This window comes from Myotis brandtii, unplaced genomic scaffold (assembly GCF_000412655.1).
Source record: "Myotis brandtii unplaced genomic scaffold, ASM41265v1 scaffold876, whole genome shotgun sequence".
NCBI lineage: Eukaryota > Metazoa > Chordata > Mammalia > Chiroptera > Vespertilionidae > Myotis > Myotis brandtii.
The window spans coordinates 190,563-210,532 of NW_005371579.1; the positions used below are offsets into that span (position 1 = coordinate 190,563).

The 19,970-nt window shown below is 55.0% G+C and overlaps 1 protein-coding gene across 2 annotated transcripts in view; it reads right to left on the reverse strand.

Annotated features, from left to right (window-relative positions):
- The window catches only part of MCM5 (minichromosome maintenance complex component 5), a 35,289-nt gene extending 16,274 nt beyond the window's left edge, over nucleotides 1-19,015 (reverse strand). Inside the window, exons 1-16 of one of the 2 annotated variants that reach the window (XM_014532303.1) lie at nucleotides 18,365-19,015; nucleotides 18,157-18,285; nucleotides 15,849-16,021; nucleotides 15,018-15,173; nucleotides 13,122-13,288; nucleotides 12,488-12,659; nucleotides 11,469-11,580; nucleotides 10,157-10,300; nucleotides 9,728-9,793; nucleotides 9,357-9,533; nucleotides 8,640-8,752; nucleotides 6,654-6,782; nucleotides 6,035-6,177; nucleotides 5,158-5,285; nucleotides 4,132-4,253; nucleotides 3,840-3,842 (exon numbers count right to left, since the gene is read on the reverse strand). In XM_014532303.1, coding sequence (XP_014387789.1) covers nucleotides 4,152-4,253; nucleotides 5,158-5,285; nucleotides 6,035-6,177; nucleotides 6,654-6,782; nucleotides 8,640-8,752; nucleotides 9,357-9,533; nucleotides 9,728-9,793; nucleotides 10,157-10,300; nucleotides 11,469-11,580; nucleotides 12,488-12,659; nucleotides 13,122-13,288; nucleotides 15,018-15,173; nucleotides 15,849-16,021; nucleotides 18,157-18,285; nucleotides 18,365-18,631 — 2,178 coding nt within the window. In that variant the 5' untranslated portion in view covers nucleotides 18,632-19,015 and the 3' untranslated portion in view covers nucleotides 3,840-3,842; nucleotides 4,132-4,151. Of the gene's footprint in view, nucleotides 1-3,839; nucleotides 3,843-3,934; nucleotides 4,254-5,157; nucleotides 5,286-6,034; nucleotides 6,178-6,653; nucleotides 6,783-8,639; nucleotides 8,753-9,356; nucleotides 9,534-9,727; nucleotides 9,794-10,156; nucleotides 10,301-11,468; nucleotides 11,581-12,487; nucleotides 12,660-13,121; nucleotides 13,289-15,017; nucleotides 15,174-15,848; nucleotides 16,022-18,156; nucleotides 18,286-18,364 lie in introns of those variants that run through there. The other variant, XM_014532302.1, reaches the window with a different exon arrangement.
- Between the last annotated feature and the right edge of the window lie 955 nt (nucleotides 19,016-19,970).

The window sequence follows — 19,970 nt, forward strand, 5'->3', positions numbered from 1 at the left end:
GGATTCTTCAGGCTGAGTCTGGGCTGCTGGGTCTCAGCCAGCTTCTAGGTTCCCAAGGCAGGGCCAGGGGGTCCCCGGGAAGCCAGTGAGAGCCAGAGAATGGCCAGCAGAAAGGGAGGTGGGAGGATGGCTGCTGCTGTGCCTGGTGCTCTGGCGCCCCCTCATGGACACTGTCCTCACGCTTCTGGGAGAACAGGAGGGCCCACTTTTATTTTAAAAATCTGGTATCTTGGGGTTTAAAAAACATGGCTCTGGACAAGGTAAAGGGCCACATGGTTGCTTTGGGGGCCCCAATAGACAGCATTTAGTGTCAGCAGCTCTTGACGATGCCTTAGTAAGCACAGGCACCCACTGCCCACACTAAAAATTGCTTGGGGTTTAAAAAACATGGGTGGGACCAGGTAAAGGGCCACCTGGTTGCTTTGGGGCCCCCAATAGGCAGCATTTAGTGTCAGCAGCTCTTGACGACGCCTTAGTAAGCACAGGCACCCACTGCCCACACTAAAATGCTTCACTTCATTCTCCCAAACCTCACCGTCTGCACTATCATTATCCCCTTAAAATCTAGGGAAATGGAGACCCAGGAGGTAAAAATTTAAAAAACTGCACTCAGGGTACACAGCCAGAAGTGGTGGCATTAGGACTCAGCCCTGGCCTCACCCCTCACTCTACAAGGCTCAGTAATTGTACCTTCCTGTTCAGTGCTGGCCGTCATTCCAGAGACTTCCAGGCTCCATGCTTATTAGCTGTGGCTATCGTCCTCTCTGAACCTGTTTCCTTATCTGTAAAGTGGGTAGGGCTTTTGCAATGTTGACAGAAAGTCCCAGGAACCTCAAGCCCAGGTAAACCGAAGTTGAGCACCGTAATTATAGGGGAAATGGAGGCCCACCTTAGAGTAGTGGTCACCCTTGAACCACATGCATAAAAAGCACCCATGGGCCCTGTTTTTTTACTCAAACAGTAACACATGCTCTGGATTTTTTAAATTATAATTTTATTTGTTTCAGAGAGGAAGAGAGAGGGAGAGAGAGAAATATCAATGATGAGAGAGAATCATTGATTGGCTGCCTCCTTCATGCCCTGCACTGGGGATCAGAGCTTGCTACTGGGGCATGTGCCCTGACCAGGAATTGAACACTGACCTCCAGGTTCATAGGTTGACGCTCAACCACTGAGCAATGCTGGCTGGGCACATGTGCCCTGGATTTTGAGCCCATTTTGAAATGTTCGTTACTTGCAACTTTAATGTTAGCACACACTTGAACAATTACTGCTGTGCCAGGCAGCCCTGTGTGCTTTAGAAACATGACCCATGTCATCCTCACATCCTTAAACGGTATGATCCCCATTGTACAGATGAGGAAATTAAAGCTGACAGATGTAGTAAGGGCCCAAGGTCACAACTAGAAAGTGCCAAAGCTGGGATTTGAATCCAGGCCATCTGGCTCTCAGTCCATACTCTTAACCTTTATGCTTTATTGTCTCATATTTTAAGTGAGAAATGCTTGTTTTTTTATGTATATGTTACCAAAAGTTGTGTCAGAAATCACTGTAATGTACACTTTGGCCAGACCATGTTTTAAAACAAACATCTGCTTTTGCTCATCTAGTTTCCATTACGTCATTGATTGTCAAATAAATATAAAACTGACATATTCATGTTTAAATATCTATGTGAAAAATTGTTACAGCATCCAAAAATATACAAATGCCTTCTTTCATGAGCTGATCTCTTTAGAATACTGGTCTCGGTGCACGCCTGCCCCTCCTATGAGCCCCATGCCCCGCCCCCACCAGCCCCAGCCAAGCTAGTGGCTCCTCCGTTGGTCCCTCCACAATGTGCCTGCCAGTAGTGCCATCTACCCTGGGGCACAGTGACTGTACCAGGGCAGTCTTCCCCGAGCCGCACCTTCTCCGGACCAGGACTGTCACCCTGAATCCTGCCCCTGCCATCACTCGCTGACACGTGCCTCTCTGAGCTTCAGCTTCCCCCTGTAAAATGGAGGTGACCACAGTACCAGCACCCATGACACTGGGGATTAAGTGCATCCCACTCTACAAATGTGGGATGACGGGGCGACAGCCATCACTGGCTGAGACCCAGGTGAGCGGGCTCCCTGGAGAAAGACCCCTCTTCATCTCCAAGAAATGCAACCCGCTACTGCGGGGTGAGAGCTCACGCGCCAAACAAGGAACAGAGGACCAGGTCTGCAAAAGACGCGGCCCTCGCCCGAGTCTCCACCTGAGCAAGATGAAAGGAGAACAGGAACCGGAAATGCTCACCATCCAAACAAGAGAACATTTTCAACAGCGTTATCAAAGAAATGGGCTTTGAGCACAAGTGAGTCAGAGGAAATGGATCTAGCTGCTCTCATCTCTCCATTTCCCTGAAAGGTGTAGTCGGAGAGCTTTCAGCAACTGGAAATTGCTGCTCAAAGATACTTTTGATTCAACAATGACCCCACTGCGGCCCCAAGTTTTCCTGTTTGTGGTTTTAGAAAGATCAAAACCCCGACTTTTCACTTCTTCATGACTGTCTTCATTTTTACTTACTGGTTATTTTTAAACATTTTATGTGCTAATAATTTTATTAGAATAAAATGTTTAAATATACTTCTAAATTCCTATTTTGCTTGAAGCTTTATATTACTAAATGTATTTAAATATAAAATATTTTACTTCATTGATTTTTCTTTAATTTTGTGAATTCTAGCTTTTTAAAACAAAATTATACTCAAATTGGTATTTCAACATGAGGCAAATCAATGAGCACAATAATGGCACTGTTCATTTCTCCCGTACTGCTGTACGAGTGCTTTCTACCACTCAAACCTCACAGCGTGGGGTGATGAATCCTACGACCTCCAGTTTATTGATCATACACTCAGAGAGGTCAAGTGCTTTCCCCAAGGCCACACAGCGCGTGGGCGGTTCCTAGGAGAGACCCATCTAGACTTCCAGCATCTCTGCCTTACCTACTTTGCTGTATGGCCCGGTAGATATCCATAGCCCTGAATACTAAATCAGCCTCACCTCACAGCCAGGTTCACCGTCCTAGGCACTTCACCATCAGTGGCTCATTTATCCTAACACAACCAGTACCATCTCTATTACAGACTAGTAAACTGAGACACAGAAAGACTGCGTGAATCCAGCCAGTCTAACTGCAAAACCATATCTCCTATCAGAAAGGATATACGCATCCCTATGTTCATAGCAGCACAATTTACCATAGCTAAGATTTGGAAACAGCCTAAGTGCCCATCAACAGATGAATGGATTAGAAAATTGTGGTACATCTACACAATGGAATACTATGCTGCTGTAAATAAAGAAATTCTTACCAATTGCAATAGCATGGATGGAACTGGAGAGCATTATGCTAAGTGAAATAAGCCAATCAATGAAAGAAAAATACCACATGATCTCACTCATTTATGGATAATAAAGACCATTATAAACTGATGAACAAAAATAGATACAGAAGCAGAGCAGCATCAAACAGACTGTCAAACTACAGCAGGAAGGCTGGGGAGGGTTGGGGGTGGTGGTAAGAGATCAACCAAAGGACTTGTATGCATGCATATAAGCATAACCAATGGACACAAGACACTGGGGGGTAGGGGAGGCCGGGGGAAGGTCAAGGGGGAAAAAAAGAGGAGACATATGTACTACTCTTTGTATTATTTTAAGCAATAAAACAAAATTTAAAAAAAACATATCTCCTGCCCAACCACACAGCTGCTGGGGACCAGCTGAGGCTGGTCAAGCTCACCCCCTTACAAAGACCTCCACACACACTGGGTCCTGCTGAACTGTCACCAGGGCCAGCAAGACACCAGCTTTTCATCCCCAAGAGCAGCTGAAGAACCAGAACCCAAAAGTGAGGGCCTAAGTGGGAGAGCGGGTCAGACACCCAGCAGAAGCCTCCACGTATCCAAACACACGGCTTTATTATGTCAATGAACCCCAAAAGCACACTTCCGGGACCGGTCTGGGCTGACGCCAGAGGCAACCAGCAGAACAGGCGCTCCTTCCTCGGGGCAGGCGGGCCCCCCACCCCCGGGCACAGAGGAGAGCTCGAGGGAAGTTCAAGGGAGGCATAGGCGGGGCGACATTCCTGCTGTGGGCGCGCAGGCGGCGGCGCAGGCTCACTTGAGGCGGTAGAGGACCTTGCGCTGCATGCGGTGCTGGATCTCGCCGCGCCGCAGCATGAGCTGCAGGACCTTGTGGATGGCGTGCTCTGGGTATTTCTGCGGACACAAGGCCAGATGCAGAAGTCTGCTTCCCGAGGAGACCCCGGGCACCCACCGACCTGCCCCCTGGGCCCTGCAGAGCCCCCCACAGAGCCCACGTGTCCCCCGGCTCACAGGGAACTGTCCATCACACCCCCTCTGATCACAGAAGGACTCACACTTCCTGAGCGCCTAGCACGCACCACGGGCTGTTCAGTCTTCACAAACAACTCGTTCCATCACCACAACAACGCTATGCAGCTGGTATACAACCATCCCCTCCTTACAGGGGAGGAAACTGAGGCACAGAGCTCAGTCACACAGCAAGTAAGTGGTAGAGCTGGGACTTAAATCACGTCCGTCTGACTCTAGAACCCAAGCTCTTCACATCTGCAAACCTCTCTAAGCCTCGGTGTGCTCACCTACAGAACGGACGTCGTACTACCCCCTGCAGAGAACTGCTCTGAGGGTCAGAACGTGAGGGGAGTGGAGACCAGGAACTGGCACTGTTCCTGAGACGTAAAGATGGTGGCAAGTTCTCCTTAACATCTGGAAAGCCAGCTCCTCTATGGGGTCAAGAGCACTGTCCCCAGGGAGCTGGGTGGCTCACCCTCCTGGCTCTGCCCGTCCTCACCCCACAAAAGCCGGGCAATGGCGGGAAGTGGACAAGGGCCTGGGGAAGGCTGGGTGTGGTTCCACCAGGACCCCAGCCACTGTCCTCTTCCCCTAATGAAATAGAAAATCAGCCCAGTCCCAAGGGGAGGAATGATGGGAACAGGTCTGGGAAGAGGACCAGCTGCCCCCCAGCCTGTCTGTGGACAGTAAGACTCTGGTGTTGTGGGTGGGAACTGGGCCATGGCAGCCATGAGGAGACCCTTGCACCCTCCCCACCCCGCCCGGCCCGGCCCCAGGGAAGGCCCACCTGCTTGGTGAAGTCCTGGATGATGCTGTGCTCCGACACCTGGGAGCCGATGGCAAAGCGGCGCTTGAGCTGCTTCTCGATGCGGCTCAGCATCTCCTGGTCCTCCTGGCTGGTGAAGCCCTCCACCCCTGTGGGCACGAGAAGGGAGACGGTGGGTGGGGGCGGGTGCCAGGATCTCAGTCGGCCCACAGTGGGAGGCTTGGAGATAGAGCCTCCATCCCAAGGAAGAGTGGCTGGAGCCAGACCCAGAAGAGAAAATTACGGGAAGAGGAACAGAGTGTGGCAGGGAAGTGAGGGCCTGACTGAGGAGACGACTGGGGACCTGAAGTCGGGGGACGGGGCTACCGTGTGGGGAAGGATGCTTCAGGCAGAGGCAACGGCAGGCACAAAGGCATGAGGTAGGAACATGTGTGGCTGCTTCGAAACCCAGGGCAGGGGGCCAGAGTGGTACCCAGGGGCAGGTCCTGTGGGCCCTGTGGGCCTCGGCACAGGTTTTGTTGTGATTCTGGGAGAGCAGCTGCCACTGGAGGCCTCTGAGGACAGACAGGAGCTGACTGTGAGAAAGCCGAGTGTCAGTTTTCTCCTAAGACGAGAAGGATGAAGTGGCCACTGGCTCCCAGGGGCCAGCTGCAAGACAAGGGAAAGAGCTTCACGGGGTGCTGACTACGGTGCTTGGCCAATGAGCAACTGCACCCATTCCTAAGGAACTGGCTCCAAGGGCTGTGCTCAAGGGTCTGGAGAGAAGCGGCTCTTCCCGTCGGGAGGCAATGCCAGGGGGAGAAACAGCAAGGAAGCAAAGGCAGGAAAGCTGCCACACCCGGGCCTCCAGCAGGCCGCCCAGCCCTCGGAGCCCTGAGCCCGCAGCCCCGCTGCTCACCTGACAGGGTGCCCGACAAGGCGGCGTCCAGCGTGGACACCTGGAAGAGCCTCAGGGCCTCCTCCACGTCCGCCTCCGTGGCGAAGGGCTGCAGCCTCATCTTGCTTAGGGCCTCGGCGATGCGCACGATGGCCTCCAGCTGCCTGTGTGGGGGCAGCGGGACACCAGGGGGGCCTGAGCCCATCTTCCCTCCCCGGCCCTTCCTGACATCAGGGCAGTACCTGCCCAAGGTGGTAAGACCACAGGGGAGACTGCTGGGTGCCCCCTGCCCTGTCTTCCTCTCTGCCTCAGTAACGGGACTTTTATTCCGCCACGTGACACCCAACTGGAAGACATTTCCCAGCCTCTCTTGCATCTAGGTGTGTCTGTGTGAGTGAGGTGTGGCCAATGAGTCATAAGTCCAAACACTTTGTGGGATATTTAAGTGTCCTTAGCCCTGACCAGTGTGGCTCAGTTGGTTGCCAACTGAGAGGGAGGCGACTGTTTACACTCCAAAAGGAGCCCCCCCACCCGCCTTCCCTAGGGCCTGCGCTGTGTGGTTAGCGATGGCCCAGCCCCGATGGCCCGGCATGCCCTGCTCTACAGTGAGGCCCGTGCCCAGCCCTGCCCGCCGGCTCACCGCACAGTGATGGGGATGCTAGAGCGGCGCTCGCTGTCCCTCTCGTGCTGACGGGCCCCGCTGCGCATGAGGATGTACCGGTTCTTCAGCTTCTCCGCGGCCTCCGCTGACAGCCGGGGGCCACACTTCCTGCGGAAGGGTAAGGAGCAGCTGCCATGAGGCCGGAAGGAAACGTGGGCACCCTCCCTGCCCTCAGCTGGCTTACAATCACGTGCTTGCCCCCAACGGGCTGGGTGCATCCTTTAGAAGAGAATTAAGTAAAATCTGGGCTCTAGACAGGTGCCTGAGCTCAACAGCAGGAGAGAAAAACAGGTGCCTTTGTCAGAAAATAGGCAGAGGGAAGCCAGGCCCATCTGCAGGGGGTGAAGACTGCCCTCCTTACTGCTGGGTGACATGTGGCTCAAGTCATGAAGCAAAGGTTGCCTCACCCACAGAACAGGACGGCTCCGCCACGCAGCACAGGGCCCAGCGGACAGCGGGCTCACAGCCGGCTTCGACCCAAACTTCCCCACCAGCCAACACAACTGAGGATGTGATGCTCAATGCCGCCCCAGGAGGCTTGGCAGTGACTGCTGTCCAGGGACAGGGAGCATGTCAGACTCTCCCAGGAGGGAGGGGGATCAGGTAGATCCTGATCAGGTAGGTCCTATTCCCTCCCACACACCACACAGGTCGACTGACAGTCACTGATCCTAATCCAACCCCCATCCTGAGGATGAGACCAAGGCTGGATGGAAGGAGCCAGCTCCCCACGGCTGTGAGGAGCTCAGAACCGTGATGAAGACCCACAAATCACTGGGCACCACACCACCACCACCCAGAGGAGGTGGTGAGTAGGGACCTGCCGGACTTTAGCGTTAACGTTTCCCCTCCCACGGAAGGGGCACTCAAAGATTCTTCCACTCTCAGGTTGTAGCTCCAACAAGACACAACTGAGGTGTCTGTCAAGAACCTTGGCAGCCCTGGCTGGTTTGGCTCAGTGGATAGAGCGTTGGCCTGCAGACTGAAGGGTCCCGGGTTCGATTCTGGTCAAGGGCACATGCTGGGGTTGCAGGCTCAATCCCCAGTGGGGAGCGTGCAGGAGGCAGCCAATCAATGATTCTCTCTCATCACTGATGTTTCTCTCTCCCTCTCCCTTCCTCTCTGAAATCAATAAAAAGTACACTTAAAAACAAACAATAAAATACCTTGGCATAGTGGCTAAAAGCACAGCCTCTGAGCCTGGTACTTGGGTTCAAATCCTGGCTCCACTACAACTCCTACCTGTGACCTTGGACAAGTTATTTAACCTTTGTCTGTCAGCTTCCCTATCTATAAAATAGAACAATAATACACCAGTTTCTTAGGTTTTAGGGAAGAGCTAAATACTTCCCTATCTATAAAATAGAACAATACACCAGTTTCTTAGGTTTTAGGGAAGAGCTAAATTTCACTTGTCCATAAATACTGAGAGTAATGCCAGGCACAGAACAAGTACCCTACGTATGGTTACTATTACTGACAATCTGTGAGAATAACAATAAAGTTGCAAGTGCCATTTACTGAGCGGTTACGTGATGCAGGGCTGTGCTGAGTACTTACTCATCATCTTGTGCAATCCTTACAAAACCCCAGGGAACACCAATCGAGGGAAAGCAAGGCTCAGAGGTCAAGTGACTTGCCCAAGGTCACACAGTGGGGGTGGGCAATAGCCAGAGCCTGTGTCTACAATGACCACACTGCCCTGCCTCCCTGAATGTCAGGTGAGGGGGTGTCCTTGACACCACCTAATCCTACGCCCTCATTTTGGAGACAGGCAAACTGAGGCTGACAGCCTGAGTGACCTGTGTAAGGTCAGACAGGAGTGGAGCAGATTCACGGAACCAGAACCCCAAAGGACAGCATCATCTCAGGCGTCCTTTATGAGGAGCAGGCCCAGGGGACAGGGCTCTCTCCCGCCCAGGGAGCTGGGGAGCCCCAGCCCACGGGCCAGCATCCAGGACTCACGCTCGGCAGTAGGCGATGAACTTCTTCAGCTTGGTCAGGTCCACCTCCCCCTCCACCGCCTGGGTCTGTGTGAGCGCACTCACGTGCAGAGTGATGACGTGCTTGGCCAGCATCTAGGGCAGAGGGAACCCTGGGTCAGCTGGCAGGCCCGCCTAAGCCTGGGTCCCCACAGCGGTCCAGCAGGCAGGGAGGGAGCTTGCAGAACCAGAACCAATGGAAAGGGGGAGGCCTCCTCCTTCTCTGGACTGTCAGCTGCTAAGACAAAAGCCCGGAGCTGCCAGGGCCTCCTCTGCCACCAGAGGGAGCAGCTGCCAGAGAACAAGACCCCCCATGGAGAGCAGAGCAGCAGACAGGAGCCCTGAGGACACCAGTGGGGCCTCAGACCTCTGGGCTTGTCCATTCCATAAGCCACCAAGTTCCTTTCAGAAATTTACAAACCAGAACTAGGTGGGGTTCTATCACTTGTACCCAAATGTCAACTCCCCATTTCACATGCAAGGGTCTGGGCCAGGGGGAGAGATTTACCCCCATCATTCACAGGAAGGCAGAACTCTGCACCTGGTTCAGTGCTCTCTGCAGCCCCCATCTGCCGCCTCCTGGGCTACCCACTATGGGCCCTATGCGATGGTCAGGACTCCTGTCAGCCCCTGTTCGCCCTCTCCCAGAACCGTGGGCCTGGCTGGAGCCGAGCCTGTGCACCCTGCGGCCCTGACTCACCATGTCCCTCTCCTCGTTGTGCTCGTCCTTGACGATGAAGATCATGTCGAAGCGGGACAAGATGGTAGGCATGAAGTCGATGTTGTCCTCCCCCTTCGTCTCATCCCAGCGGCCGAACACCGAGTTGGCAGCAGCCAGGACGGAGCAGCGGGAGTTGAGGGTGGTGGTGATCCCAGCCTGAGCAGTGAGGGGAACAGATGACAGATCAGAGATAAGGACCCCGGACACGTATGCGCACAAGATGCTAGGCCTGCTGCTGCCGCCAACGGAGGCCTGGGCAGGCAGGGCTTGGCACAGTGCTCAGAGCACCCTGGGCTCGGCCAAACCAAGCTGGACCTGAGCCGAATGGGCTTGCAGGGAGGACCACCCACCTTGGCGATAGAGATGGTCTGCTGCTCCATGGCCTCGTGGATTGCCACGCGGTCATCTTCTCGCATCTGTGAGGGGAGAGAGCGTCCATCAGACCAGGCGAGGGTGGGGGCAGTGCCAGGAGAGCTACAGCACGACCACTCCTGGTCCCAGCTTCATGCCAGGCCAACGGCAGGAACTGGGTCACCTCTCATCCTGGTAACAACTGAGTGGGCTTGGCTCTCCTCTCCCCACGCTCCAGATGTGGAAACTGAGGCTGGGCGAAGTCAAGCTACTTCCCAGTTACCCTATAGTGACAGGCAGGGGACTGAATACAAGTCTCCAAGTCAGAGGTGGTTCCTGAGGTCCAGGCATAGAAGGCCACATCCTCTGCCCTGAGACCACTAGGTGCCACCTACCTTTCAGCCACCACCTCACCCTGTCAGCCTCACCTTGTCAAACTCATCGATACAGACGACCCCGCCATCAGCCAGGACCATGGCTCCGCCCTCCATGATGAAGTTCCGGGACGAGGGGTCCCTCATCACCGAGGCTGTCAGGCCTGCCGCGCTGCTGCCTTTCCCAGACGTATACACCTGGGGAGGGCCAGGGAGGAGGTGTCAGGGCCCAACACAGCTCCATGCTGGCCCCCCAAGTCAAGGGGACCAGAAAGCTGTGACTCACACAAGGTCACACATCACAGCTGGCCACAGGGCACAGACAGAACTCAGGGAGCCTCCCGCTGGATGAGGAGGACACCCCGGCCCATCCGGCCTGGAGGGTCGGCCCACTGGGTGGTTCACATCCATTACACTCTGAGCCTGCCTCAGCCTCGAGCTTCAGCGGAGCCCCGCCATGATGGCCCCAGGAACCAGCCCTTAGGGGCCTGGCTCCTCACAGAGGAGCGAAGTGAGGCCCAGAGGAGAGGAGTGGCCCACTTCCAAGTGGCCTCAAACATGTTGAAATATTGTAAATATGTTGGACTAAACAGAATATTAGGATTAATTTCACCTGACTTTCTTTTTCCACTTTTTAACACGGCTACTAGAACATCTAGCATCACACACGTGGCTCACATGTGCAGTTCACACACATTCCTATTGGACAACCCTGGCACGCGCACCTGTCGCACACACTTCCTATCTACCCAGAGACCACCCCTCCCACCTGTACAACCCGTCCCACTGAACACACAGGCATCCTCGCCCCACTCTGATCCCCAGACACGCTCATCACTGCAGAGGCCCCAGCCTACCAGGCACCTGCGTTCAAATCCCTGCGCTAGCACTTACTATACTAGCAAGACACGTAGCTATTCTGTACCGTTTCCTCATCACAGGACGGGCTCACATACCTACTGCAGAGTCGAGGTGCACGTTTAAGAGTAAACAGACATCGAACACTCCAAGCAGGGGCTGGCCCTTGAGTTTAGCCATGACTATTACCAGTGTTGTGATTTAGTGGGCGGATAAACTGAGGCTCAGGGAACAGAGGTGACTTGCTCAAGGCCCACAGCCAATGACTGGCCAGGCTGAAACCCAAACCCCAACCTGCCTCACATCCGGTGCTCTGCCCGTTACCCCAAAACCTACACCCACTGTTGATTTCCTTCCCTCTCCTCCTGTGCTACCCGCCCACAACCAAGGGGAATGAGGAAGAGATTCTGGGCGATCCTGCCCAAGAGGACCCGGGGGACCTGGTGGCCCTGCCCTGCGGCCTTCCTCCCTGCTGGGCAGCCAAGGAGAGCAGCTCATCAGTACTCACCCCAATGGGAGAGCACTTTTCCACAAACTTCAGCAGCTGGGACTTGGCCGTCCCCGGGTCCCCCAGCATCAGCAGGTTGATGTCTCCTCGGCGAGTGAGTCCATCAGGGAGCCTAGGGAGGACACACAGGTGGGCAAGGCAAGAATCCCCCGAGGCCTGGCTGTTTACAATGACAGCTGGCAGTCAGCCCCCTGACCTATCACGAGCCTCAGAGCAAGTGGGGAGGCAGGGGGCCTGGGCTGAGACCACGCTCATAGCCCCATGGTAACTTGCCTCCCAGGGCGGGGTCAAAGGAAATTGACACTTGGGGCTGGGCTGGGGCACACACAGTGAGCCTCTGATAACCATCCTCGTAGCTGGGAAGGCGGCAGGCAGGGGAGCTGCCAGTGGGCTGTGCGTGGAAGTGGACTGGGAATCACGTGGGCAGGCTCCTGGCCCTACATGTGCCTGTGAGCAAGTTCCCTTAGGTCGTTATGCTTCAACTGCCTCCGCTATAAAATGGGTGTGATCGTAGCTTGCTCACAGGGTTATGAAGACTGGCTGGGTTTCAGACACATTAAAGCACTTAGAAAAAGGCCTAGCGGACAGTAAGAATCAGTAAGTGGTAGCTGCTAGTCATATTAATTTCTAGATCTCTATTACTTTATCGTTTCAAAGGGCACGCGACGTCCTGTGTCGGGTCTTTCACCTGTCGTTCATGTGGAAGCGTGGGTTGAGAGGTGGTGTCTCTTGCCCAAGGTCACAGTAAATAAGCAGCCTGGCAGAGACTGCAAGCCCGGAGCCCTCCCCACTGTGCCCGCCAGGTCCCCCACAGCCCACCCCTAGCCGGGGCTGGGGATGGGTCTGTCTGGAGAGATGATGGATCAGTCCCCAGTCAGTGACAAGGAGCCTGTGAGAGCAGGCAGGGCTGAGAGTCTGGGGAAATGAGAAGAGGATTCATGTCCTGACCATCTGGCAGCTGTTCTCCTGTGAGCCAAGTCACCGTCCCCTCCCCAGACCCGGGGAGCCCAGACCCCCACCTTTTCCGGGAGCCCCCAAAGAGCAGGCAGGCGATGGCCTTCTTCATGTCCGTGCCCCCGAAGATGGAGGGGGCGATGCTCTTGGAGATGACCTCGTAGACATTGGGGAGGGCAGCCAGCCGCCGGAACTCCTCCTCCTCCTGCGGGGTCACGGCCCCAGCAAAGCTGCGGCCTGGGTGCGGGGAGAGGGTGGAGGGGAGGGAGGGTGCATGAGAGCTGTGTGAGGGAGAACTTGGTGCTGCTCAGGGCGTCTCAGAGGGGAGGGTCGGGGCAGTGCAAGCGACAGCCAAAAGACAGAGTCCCCCCCACCCCGCCGCCCCAGGAGTGGGCTTGCGAGTTCCAGGGTCCAGTGAGTGAGGGGAAGAGTGGGGGGAGTCAGAGGAGCCAAGGGGTCAGGTCATGGAGGCCCCTGCGGACTCCTGGGAAGTCTTCCATCTTGCAGAGAGGGGTAGGGTGCTCGCAGCCACGGAATGACGTGGTGTCTTTGGTTATGACAGCACCACTTACCCTGACCACTGTGTGGAACAGTGTAGGGGCGAGAACAGGGAGGAGGCCCAACAATAATTCAGGAAGACAATGTGAGCTCGGCCAGGGCACAGCACAGCTTTTTGGCAGGACCCCAAAGCCAACTCACCAGAGCCCTCTGTGTCCACCTGGATGCCCAGGACACGGATGTAGGAGCTCCGGATGCCCACGCCCACCCTGTCTCGGCCCTTGCTGGAGGTCAGGCCAAACTTCTTAATGGAGTAGATGCCCATGATGGTGACCCTGTTCCCAGGGACAACCTTGTCACACAGGTACCTGAGAGGTCGATGGGGAGGGAGGGGAAAAGCAGGTGAGAGCCGGGTGGAGACAGAGTCCTGACTCTACCCACCCTGTCACACAGTCCACCTTAGCATTTCTACCAGAGGCCTTACAACCTGAGCTGCTCCAGACCTGTCCATCCCACAGGCCAAGAAAACGGGTCTCTCCCCCTCATCATTTACCCCGTTGGGGGGCAGGAGCCGGCGGGGAGAGGTCAATGGAGGAAAATGGAGACATATGTAATACTTTCAATAATTTAAAAAGCCCGAAAAAAAGTAAAGATAAAATAAAAATAAAAAGCCCCTCCCCCTCCAACTCTCTCTGCTGTCAGCCTCGTCGCAGGGTGCCCCTTAGCCACCTCAGGGAAGCCTCCCCCTGCCCTCCCAGCCTCCCTGCAAGACTACTCCCATTTCTGCCCCTTCATGGCTCCAGGAGCTCGGCCAAGTCCTTTTTCCTCTGGACTTTCGATTCCTCTTTTGAAAAATAAGATGTTGAAACCAGGAAGCCTTAGGCATGGCGGAAGCACTGGGACGTGCATCTGCACACTGCCACTCAGAAGCCACGTGAAGGTCAAAGCAGTCACTGCAACTCTGAGCCCGGGAGATAACACCTGGTCTGACCTGCCCGACTGCTGTGGGACCCAGTGAGGTCACAGGCACAGTCACAGCCTCTGAGGACTGTCACTGTCGCTGCTAATGTTTCAGCAGAGGGTTCTAGGACTCCTCTTATGTCCCACTTAAGCTTTGTGGATCACAGACTGCTGGGACAAAATCTAATATATAACGAATCCTTAGCCTGTGTAAGAAACTGTGCTCAGCGTCTGACGTGCATTTTCCAGTTTAAATCTCACAGCAGTCCGATGAGAGATTAAGGACTGTCAAGATTGATCCCCATTTTACTGATAAAGAAATTGAGGCTCAATAAGTTCATGCAACTTGCTTAAGAGTCTGACTTCTACAGGTCCTACTGCCCCGGGAAAGGCTAATGAGCCCCGGCCAGTGAGGCTGTTGGTGGGTGTTGTCCCATGCACCAAAGGTTGCCAGTTCGATTCCTGGTCAGGGCACATGCCCAGGGTGTGGGTTCCATTCCTAGTCATTGATGTTTCTCTCTCCCTCTCCCTCTAAAAATCAATTAAAAATCTTTTTTAAAAAATGAAGCAAATGAAACCTCCAAGTCTGCTCTCCAGAAAAATGCACATACACAGAAGATTTGTGCAGCCAGGGTGTGCAAGCCCCAGTTAAGGACCCTCGTCACCATCTCCAAACCTTCTGCCCGTTACTGTAAGGGGACTAGGCCCCAGCTCGGCACCCTCTCCCTCTTTCCAATCGCTCAACAAAATCCAAGGAAGAATCTTAACAGCGAGGCAGGGGCAGGGGCAGGGGCAGGTGTCAGGCTGGAATGAGGCCTCTCAGCTGCTGGTTATCTAGCCTCCTGGAGCCTCCCAGTTGTAAGAGGGCTGAGAGAGTCTCCCAGGAAGAACACAGGCTCAAAGCTCCTCCAGAGTCAGTGGCATGTCCTCAATCAGCAAAAGGGGGGCTGACATGCCCACAGGTGATGGGAAGACGACAGGAAACTGAGGGAAGTACCAGGCACAGAGCAAGTATCCCCTAACCAGCCATCCTCTCCTCCCCCACCCACCATGCTGGATGGTCCACACCCAGCACCAGTTTAGGGACACAGCCAGGGACGCCCGACCGCATGGGTGCCCACCAGCAGCCTGCCTCACCTGTCGCAGTAGAGCTGCATGTGCCTGGGCATCTCACCGTGAGGCACTGCGTCAGGCAGCTCCTGCAGCTTCAGAGTCTGGAAGTCCACGCACTTGCACTTGTCGGGCATGATGAAATACGGGTCCAGCGGGCACCTGGGGCGCCCGGCCTGATCCCTGTATAGAGAAGAAAGAGTCACCAGAGCCGCCCTGAGAACCCAGAGCCCATCCCAGGAGTCAGCAACAAGGCCTGGTTGGCAGCAAATTAAGGATAAGCTGGGGAAAGACCCTAAAAGGTAGCTCTGGGGGACCACACACCAGATTAAGAGTGGGGAGACCTGCTCCGGGCCAGGCTCTTCCATGAACTTGCTAGGAGGCAGGCAAGTCACACTCCCAGTCGCCTCACAGGGTCTCAGTGTACCCACAGGTAGAGAGGGTCCAGACTGCCAATGACCTTACTAATCCTCCAATCAAATCCCAGGATCCCTAAGGGTCTGGGCACCTGGAGACCTTTCCCAGGTCTAGGCCTCTATATACCCCTATATAATGAAATCATTACTTAACTACTGTAGCAATATCATAGCAAAACACCTACTATGTGTCAGGCACTATTCTAGGTGCCGGGGACATAGCAGTGGACAAAAAAGTCCCTTGCCCTTATAGAGCTAAGGTTCTAGTCAGGGGAGACTGGAAAACACCCGGCAAATAACTACATAACATAGTGACAAGCAGCTCTGTGCCTCTCCCACTGGGCGCCCCCTGCCCCAGCCCCGCGGAGCAGCATCCTCATCCTTCACATCTCCACTCACATCACCTCCTCACAGTCCCGGAGGCCGCTCAAGGCCCACTCACGTGTTGCACTTCCTGGGCAGGGCGTAGCCCTCCAGGCCGGGGTGCATGGCGATGTTGGTGAGGGTGTTGCGGCAGCTGCGGCACTGGATGGAGATGCGGGTGGCCTTGGCGCGGACCCCGGACGCGGAGATGATGATGCCAGGGATCTTCACCAGGTGTGACATCATGTCGGACTGTAACAGAGCCATGGGAGGATGGTGGCTTACAGGGAGCCAGGTACACCTGAGATTATGCATGCAAGACTTTTTTTAATGCAAACTGAAATATTTAGGGATAAAGTGCCATGTCTGTAACTTACTTTACAAAATACTTTGAGGGGGTGGGGGGATGAGAGAATAAGCAAAGAAGGCAAAATGTTAACAGCCATTACATCTAGGTGAAGGTGTAGATTCATTACACTATTCCCTACCTTTTTGTAATATTTTAGAATAAAAAGCCAAAAATAATGAAAGTTTTTCCCCCCATTTCCACTAGTTTTTCCGGGACAGGCAGGCAGGCTAGAGGTCCATGCTGGTGCCCTTCCCCCAAAGCCTGCAGGGAGGGGAGAAACACAGAGAGGAGGCCAGAGCCCCGAGTGCCTGCCATGGCCCAGGGGTCACTGGAACTGCTGAAACCACCAGAGCATGTTTTTTGGAAGACAATTGACAAATCCTGGCACTCCAGAATTTCAGAGTTGGAAAGGACTGGGGTTGCCTTAGCCCGGCCTCTAAGGCATCCCTGACAAGTGATCTTCCGAGAGCAGGCTCCGTCCCTTGTTAGGAAACCCATCGCCCAAAGCAGGCCATTTCCTGTGTTTTCCAGTGAGTCCGAGACCGGAAGGCTGACCCTGGGAGGAGCGGAGGCTGGCCTCTCTGATGAAACAGCTGCCCCGCAGAGCAAGTCTAACTCCACGTCCACAGACAGGCCAAACTCGTGAAACCCAGTTTGGTTCCATCAGGTCCTGGAGACCCTCCCTGCTGCTGGAAACAGAGATGAAGCCACACGCTCCGTAGCCTCCAGGGTCCACACTCTGGCTTCTGGAGCGACCTGCCGTTGTGCGAGCCAAGGAAGGCTTCACGGGGACCCCAACAGGGGTCATGGGTGACGTGTGGACCCCACTGTAGAGTTCACCAAGCACAGGCACGTGCTTCCTTTCATCTGATTCTCACAACCACCTTGTGACAGAACCAACGCCATGACCACTTCTCCCTCACTGCTCTCCTGGCTCCCACTCCTGCCTATTCTGTAAATTCTCCTTCCGCACAGCAGCCAGAGGGACCTTTTAAAAGTGCAATCAGCCTGTTCTTCCACGTAACCCTCCACTGGTTTCCTACTGGGATTCAAAATCCAAGCTCCTTCCTCCAGCGGAAAGGCCCGGCCTCCTGGCCTCTCCACCCCTCTCTTCCTTTCCTTTTCCCCAATCTTCACTCCCTGGGCTCTGGCTACACTGGCTCCTTCCTGTTCCTGGAAACAGCCCTTGCACCTGCTTCTCTGTGAGCCCGGAGTGCTCGTCCCTCGGGCTGTGTCCCTCGGGCAGTGGCATCGCTCAGACTCGCGCCCCCGGCACTTCCTCGGAGGCCTCCCTCAGCCACGGTCAGGCTGCCCGATTGCTTCTCTTCATGACTCACATCCTGAACCTGCCATCATCTCCGTGCTCGTCTGCTTCTCTCGTAAGCGCCGTGGGACAGAGGCCCTGTCTGTCCACACTGAGGGTCTAGCCCAGCACCTGGAGTGAGGCACGCTCAGTATTTGCTGAGTTAAACAGATAAACGACTGGATGACAGGCTCTGCCCCTCTCCTGCTTCCTCATCCCTCTGTAGCCATGCTGGCAGGCTTTCAGCATGGCCCTGCACATCGCATGCCCTCCTCACCTCTGGACTTTGCACTAGCGCACACCTCCCCCACCCACCCCATGCTCTCTCCCAGTCTGTGTGCTGCCCGTTCCCATCCTCAGGTCTCACTCAGATGTCAGCTCCCCAAAGCCTTCTCCATCCTTTCCAGAGAGGCTCCCACTTGCTCGTCACCCTCATTTCCTCCACTGCACTTCCGATCACCTGAAATTGTCATGGGTGCTGTTTACTAGTTCCTCGGTCTCCCCGGGGCAGTAATAAACTCGGTGAGGACAGGAGCGTGTCCTTTAGTTCACTGTTGTTTCTCCAGGACCCAACGTAATGCTTTGCCCACAGGAGCAGCTCAATAAACACTTGTCCAATGAGTTAATCCGGCTCAGGATCACACGGCTGGCACCCAGGTAGGTCAGCCTGCCTCCGAAGCCCCTCACCGTGCAGCAGCCGCTGCCACCCTCCACCCAACCTCTGAGCAAACCCACCTTCAGGCTGCGAATGCTGGACGGGCTGGCGTCCGACTTGAGCATGACCTGGATGTCCTGGAGCACCTCCTCACCACTGGGCCGGGGCCGGGTCACCTCATCGGCCACCTCCTTGGCAGCTTCCTCCAGCTGGAGGAGGAAGGGAACAGGCTGTCAGTGCCTGGCGCAGGGCAGCCCGGGGGGATGCAGGACAGGGTCTCCCACTCACCAGCTGCAAATGCTCGGTCGGCTGCTTGTACAAGAAGTCGGCCAGGTCCTCATCAAAGCTGGCCAGGTCCTCCATCTCCACCTCGATCCAGTACTCCCCCAGGTTGTAATGCCGCTTGAGTTCATCCCTGGAGTGGGCAGGTGGCAGGTGAAGGTGGGTAAGGGTGCAGAGAAGAGGACGGAACGCTGGCTGAGGTGCACTGCACCCTGAATGTGCCCTCTCGGCCACCAGCACGGCTCCCCCACTTCTCTTCCCAGACACACACATCGAATTCCAGGTGGTTTCCCGGCTTTACCCCGCAGAGGCCCCCCGCTGCCAGCAGAGGCATCCTCCAGAGAGCTCCGTGGAAGCACGTTTCAACACTCAGACGGGCCTCTGCACGCAGGTCAGTTTGGGCAACTCTCACCGTAAACCAGTTCCTTCATTTCAGGACTCCCTGGAGCCTTTAACTCACTCAGCTCAAGAAACTAACAAGGTACACTCCTCAGAACTTAGAGACTGAAGGCAGCACACAGGATACATACCATGTGTGTGTCCCGTCAACCACCAGCCAGACCCTTCTTGCAGAGTATCCACTGGGACTATTGTCCCAAAAAACACATTTGGGGACACAGACCTTCACAGAACCTGCTCCCAGCCTCATCCCAGGCCTCATCCCCTTCTGCCTTATGCCTGGAAGCCACAGAAAACAGCCAGCCTGGTCCACAGGGCCCTTGCCCTACCAGGCCACCCTGTACCTCGGCCCATGCAACTGCTGTGCAATGCTTCCTCCCCCCCCAACCCCAAGTCAGCTCAGGGGTCACCTCTGGAAGCCTCACCTAACTCTCGTTTACATTCCTTCTTTGGGGTGACTCTCACCTAGTACTTATTTGTTGGTCTCTATCCCTCGCTCCCACTGACCTTGAGGGCGAGCAGCATGAATCTTTTCCTATCTGTGTCTCAGTGTCTGGCATGGTGCCAGGCAGATAGATGGTCAACATCAGCTGGCACATGAATAAATGGAGGCAGGAATGGCTATGCCCATTTTACAGATGAAGAAACTGAGGACCGGAGAGACTGTCACTTGGAAGTCACTCCGCCAGAGCCTGGACCTGCAAACTCCTGTTCTCTGCATCTGAAGGACCAACAATGACTTGCTATGTCGTCACAGATGGTGCAAGGACCGGGAGCAGGGGCTGCCCAGCTCCTTCAGGGCTGCAGCCCAGCACCTGGAACAGAGCCTGGCATGCAGCAGGTGCACCGTCAATGAGATGACACGACTGGAGTGAGTGAGTGAGTGAATGAATGAATGAGTGAGTGAATGAGTGAATGAATGATGTAAATCATAACCCCCATCTTCACCTATTGCACATTGAGAGCTTGAGTTTGAGGTGTCTGACGTTAAGTGGAAGGGCAGTAAGAAGACGATATCGGAACAAGATTAGGAAAAAGAACCACAGGGCCCAGGGACTCCAGCTGGGTCGCTGGTGGCCCACTCAACAGGTGACTCACTCCAACGTGAACTTCGGGTATGAAATATGCAAAACTGTACTCCACCGGGTGTGGGTCGGAGAAGCACCGCTGGGACCAAACACCTTAGAACTGGACGGGCTCCTCCCCCTGCCGC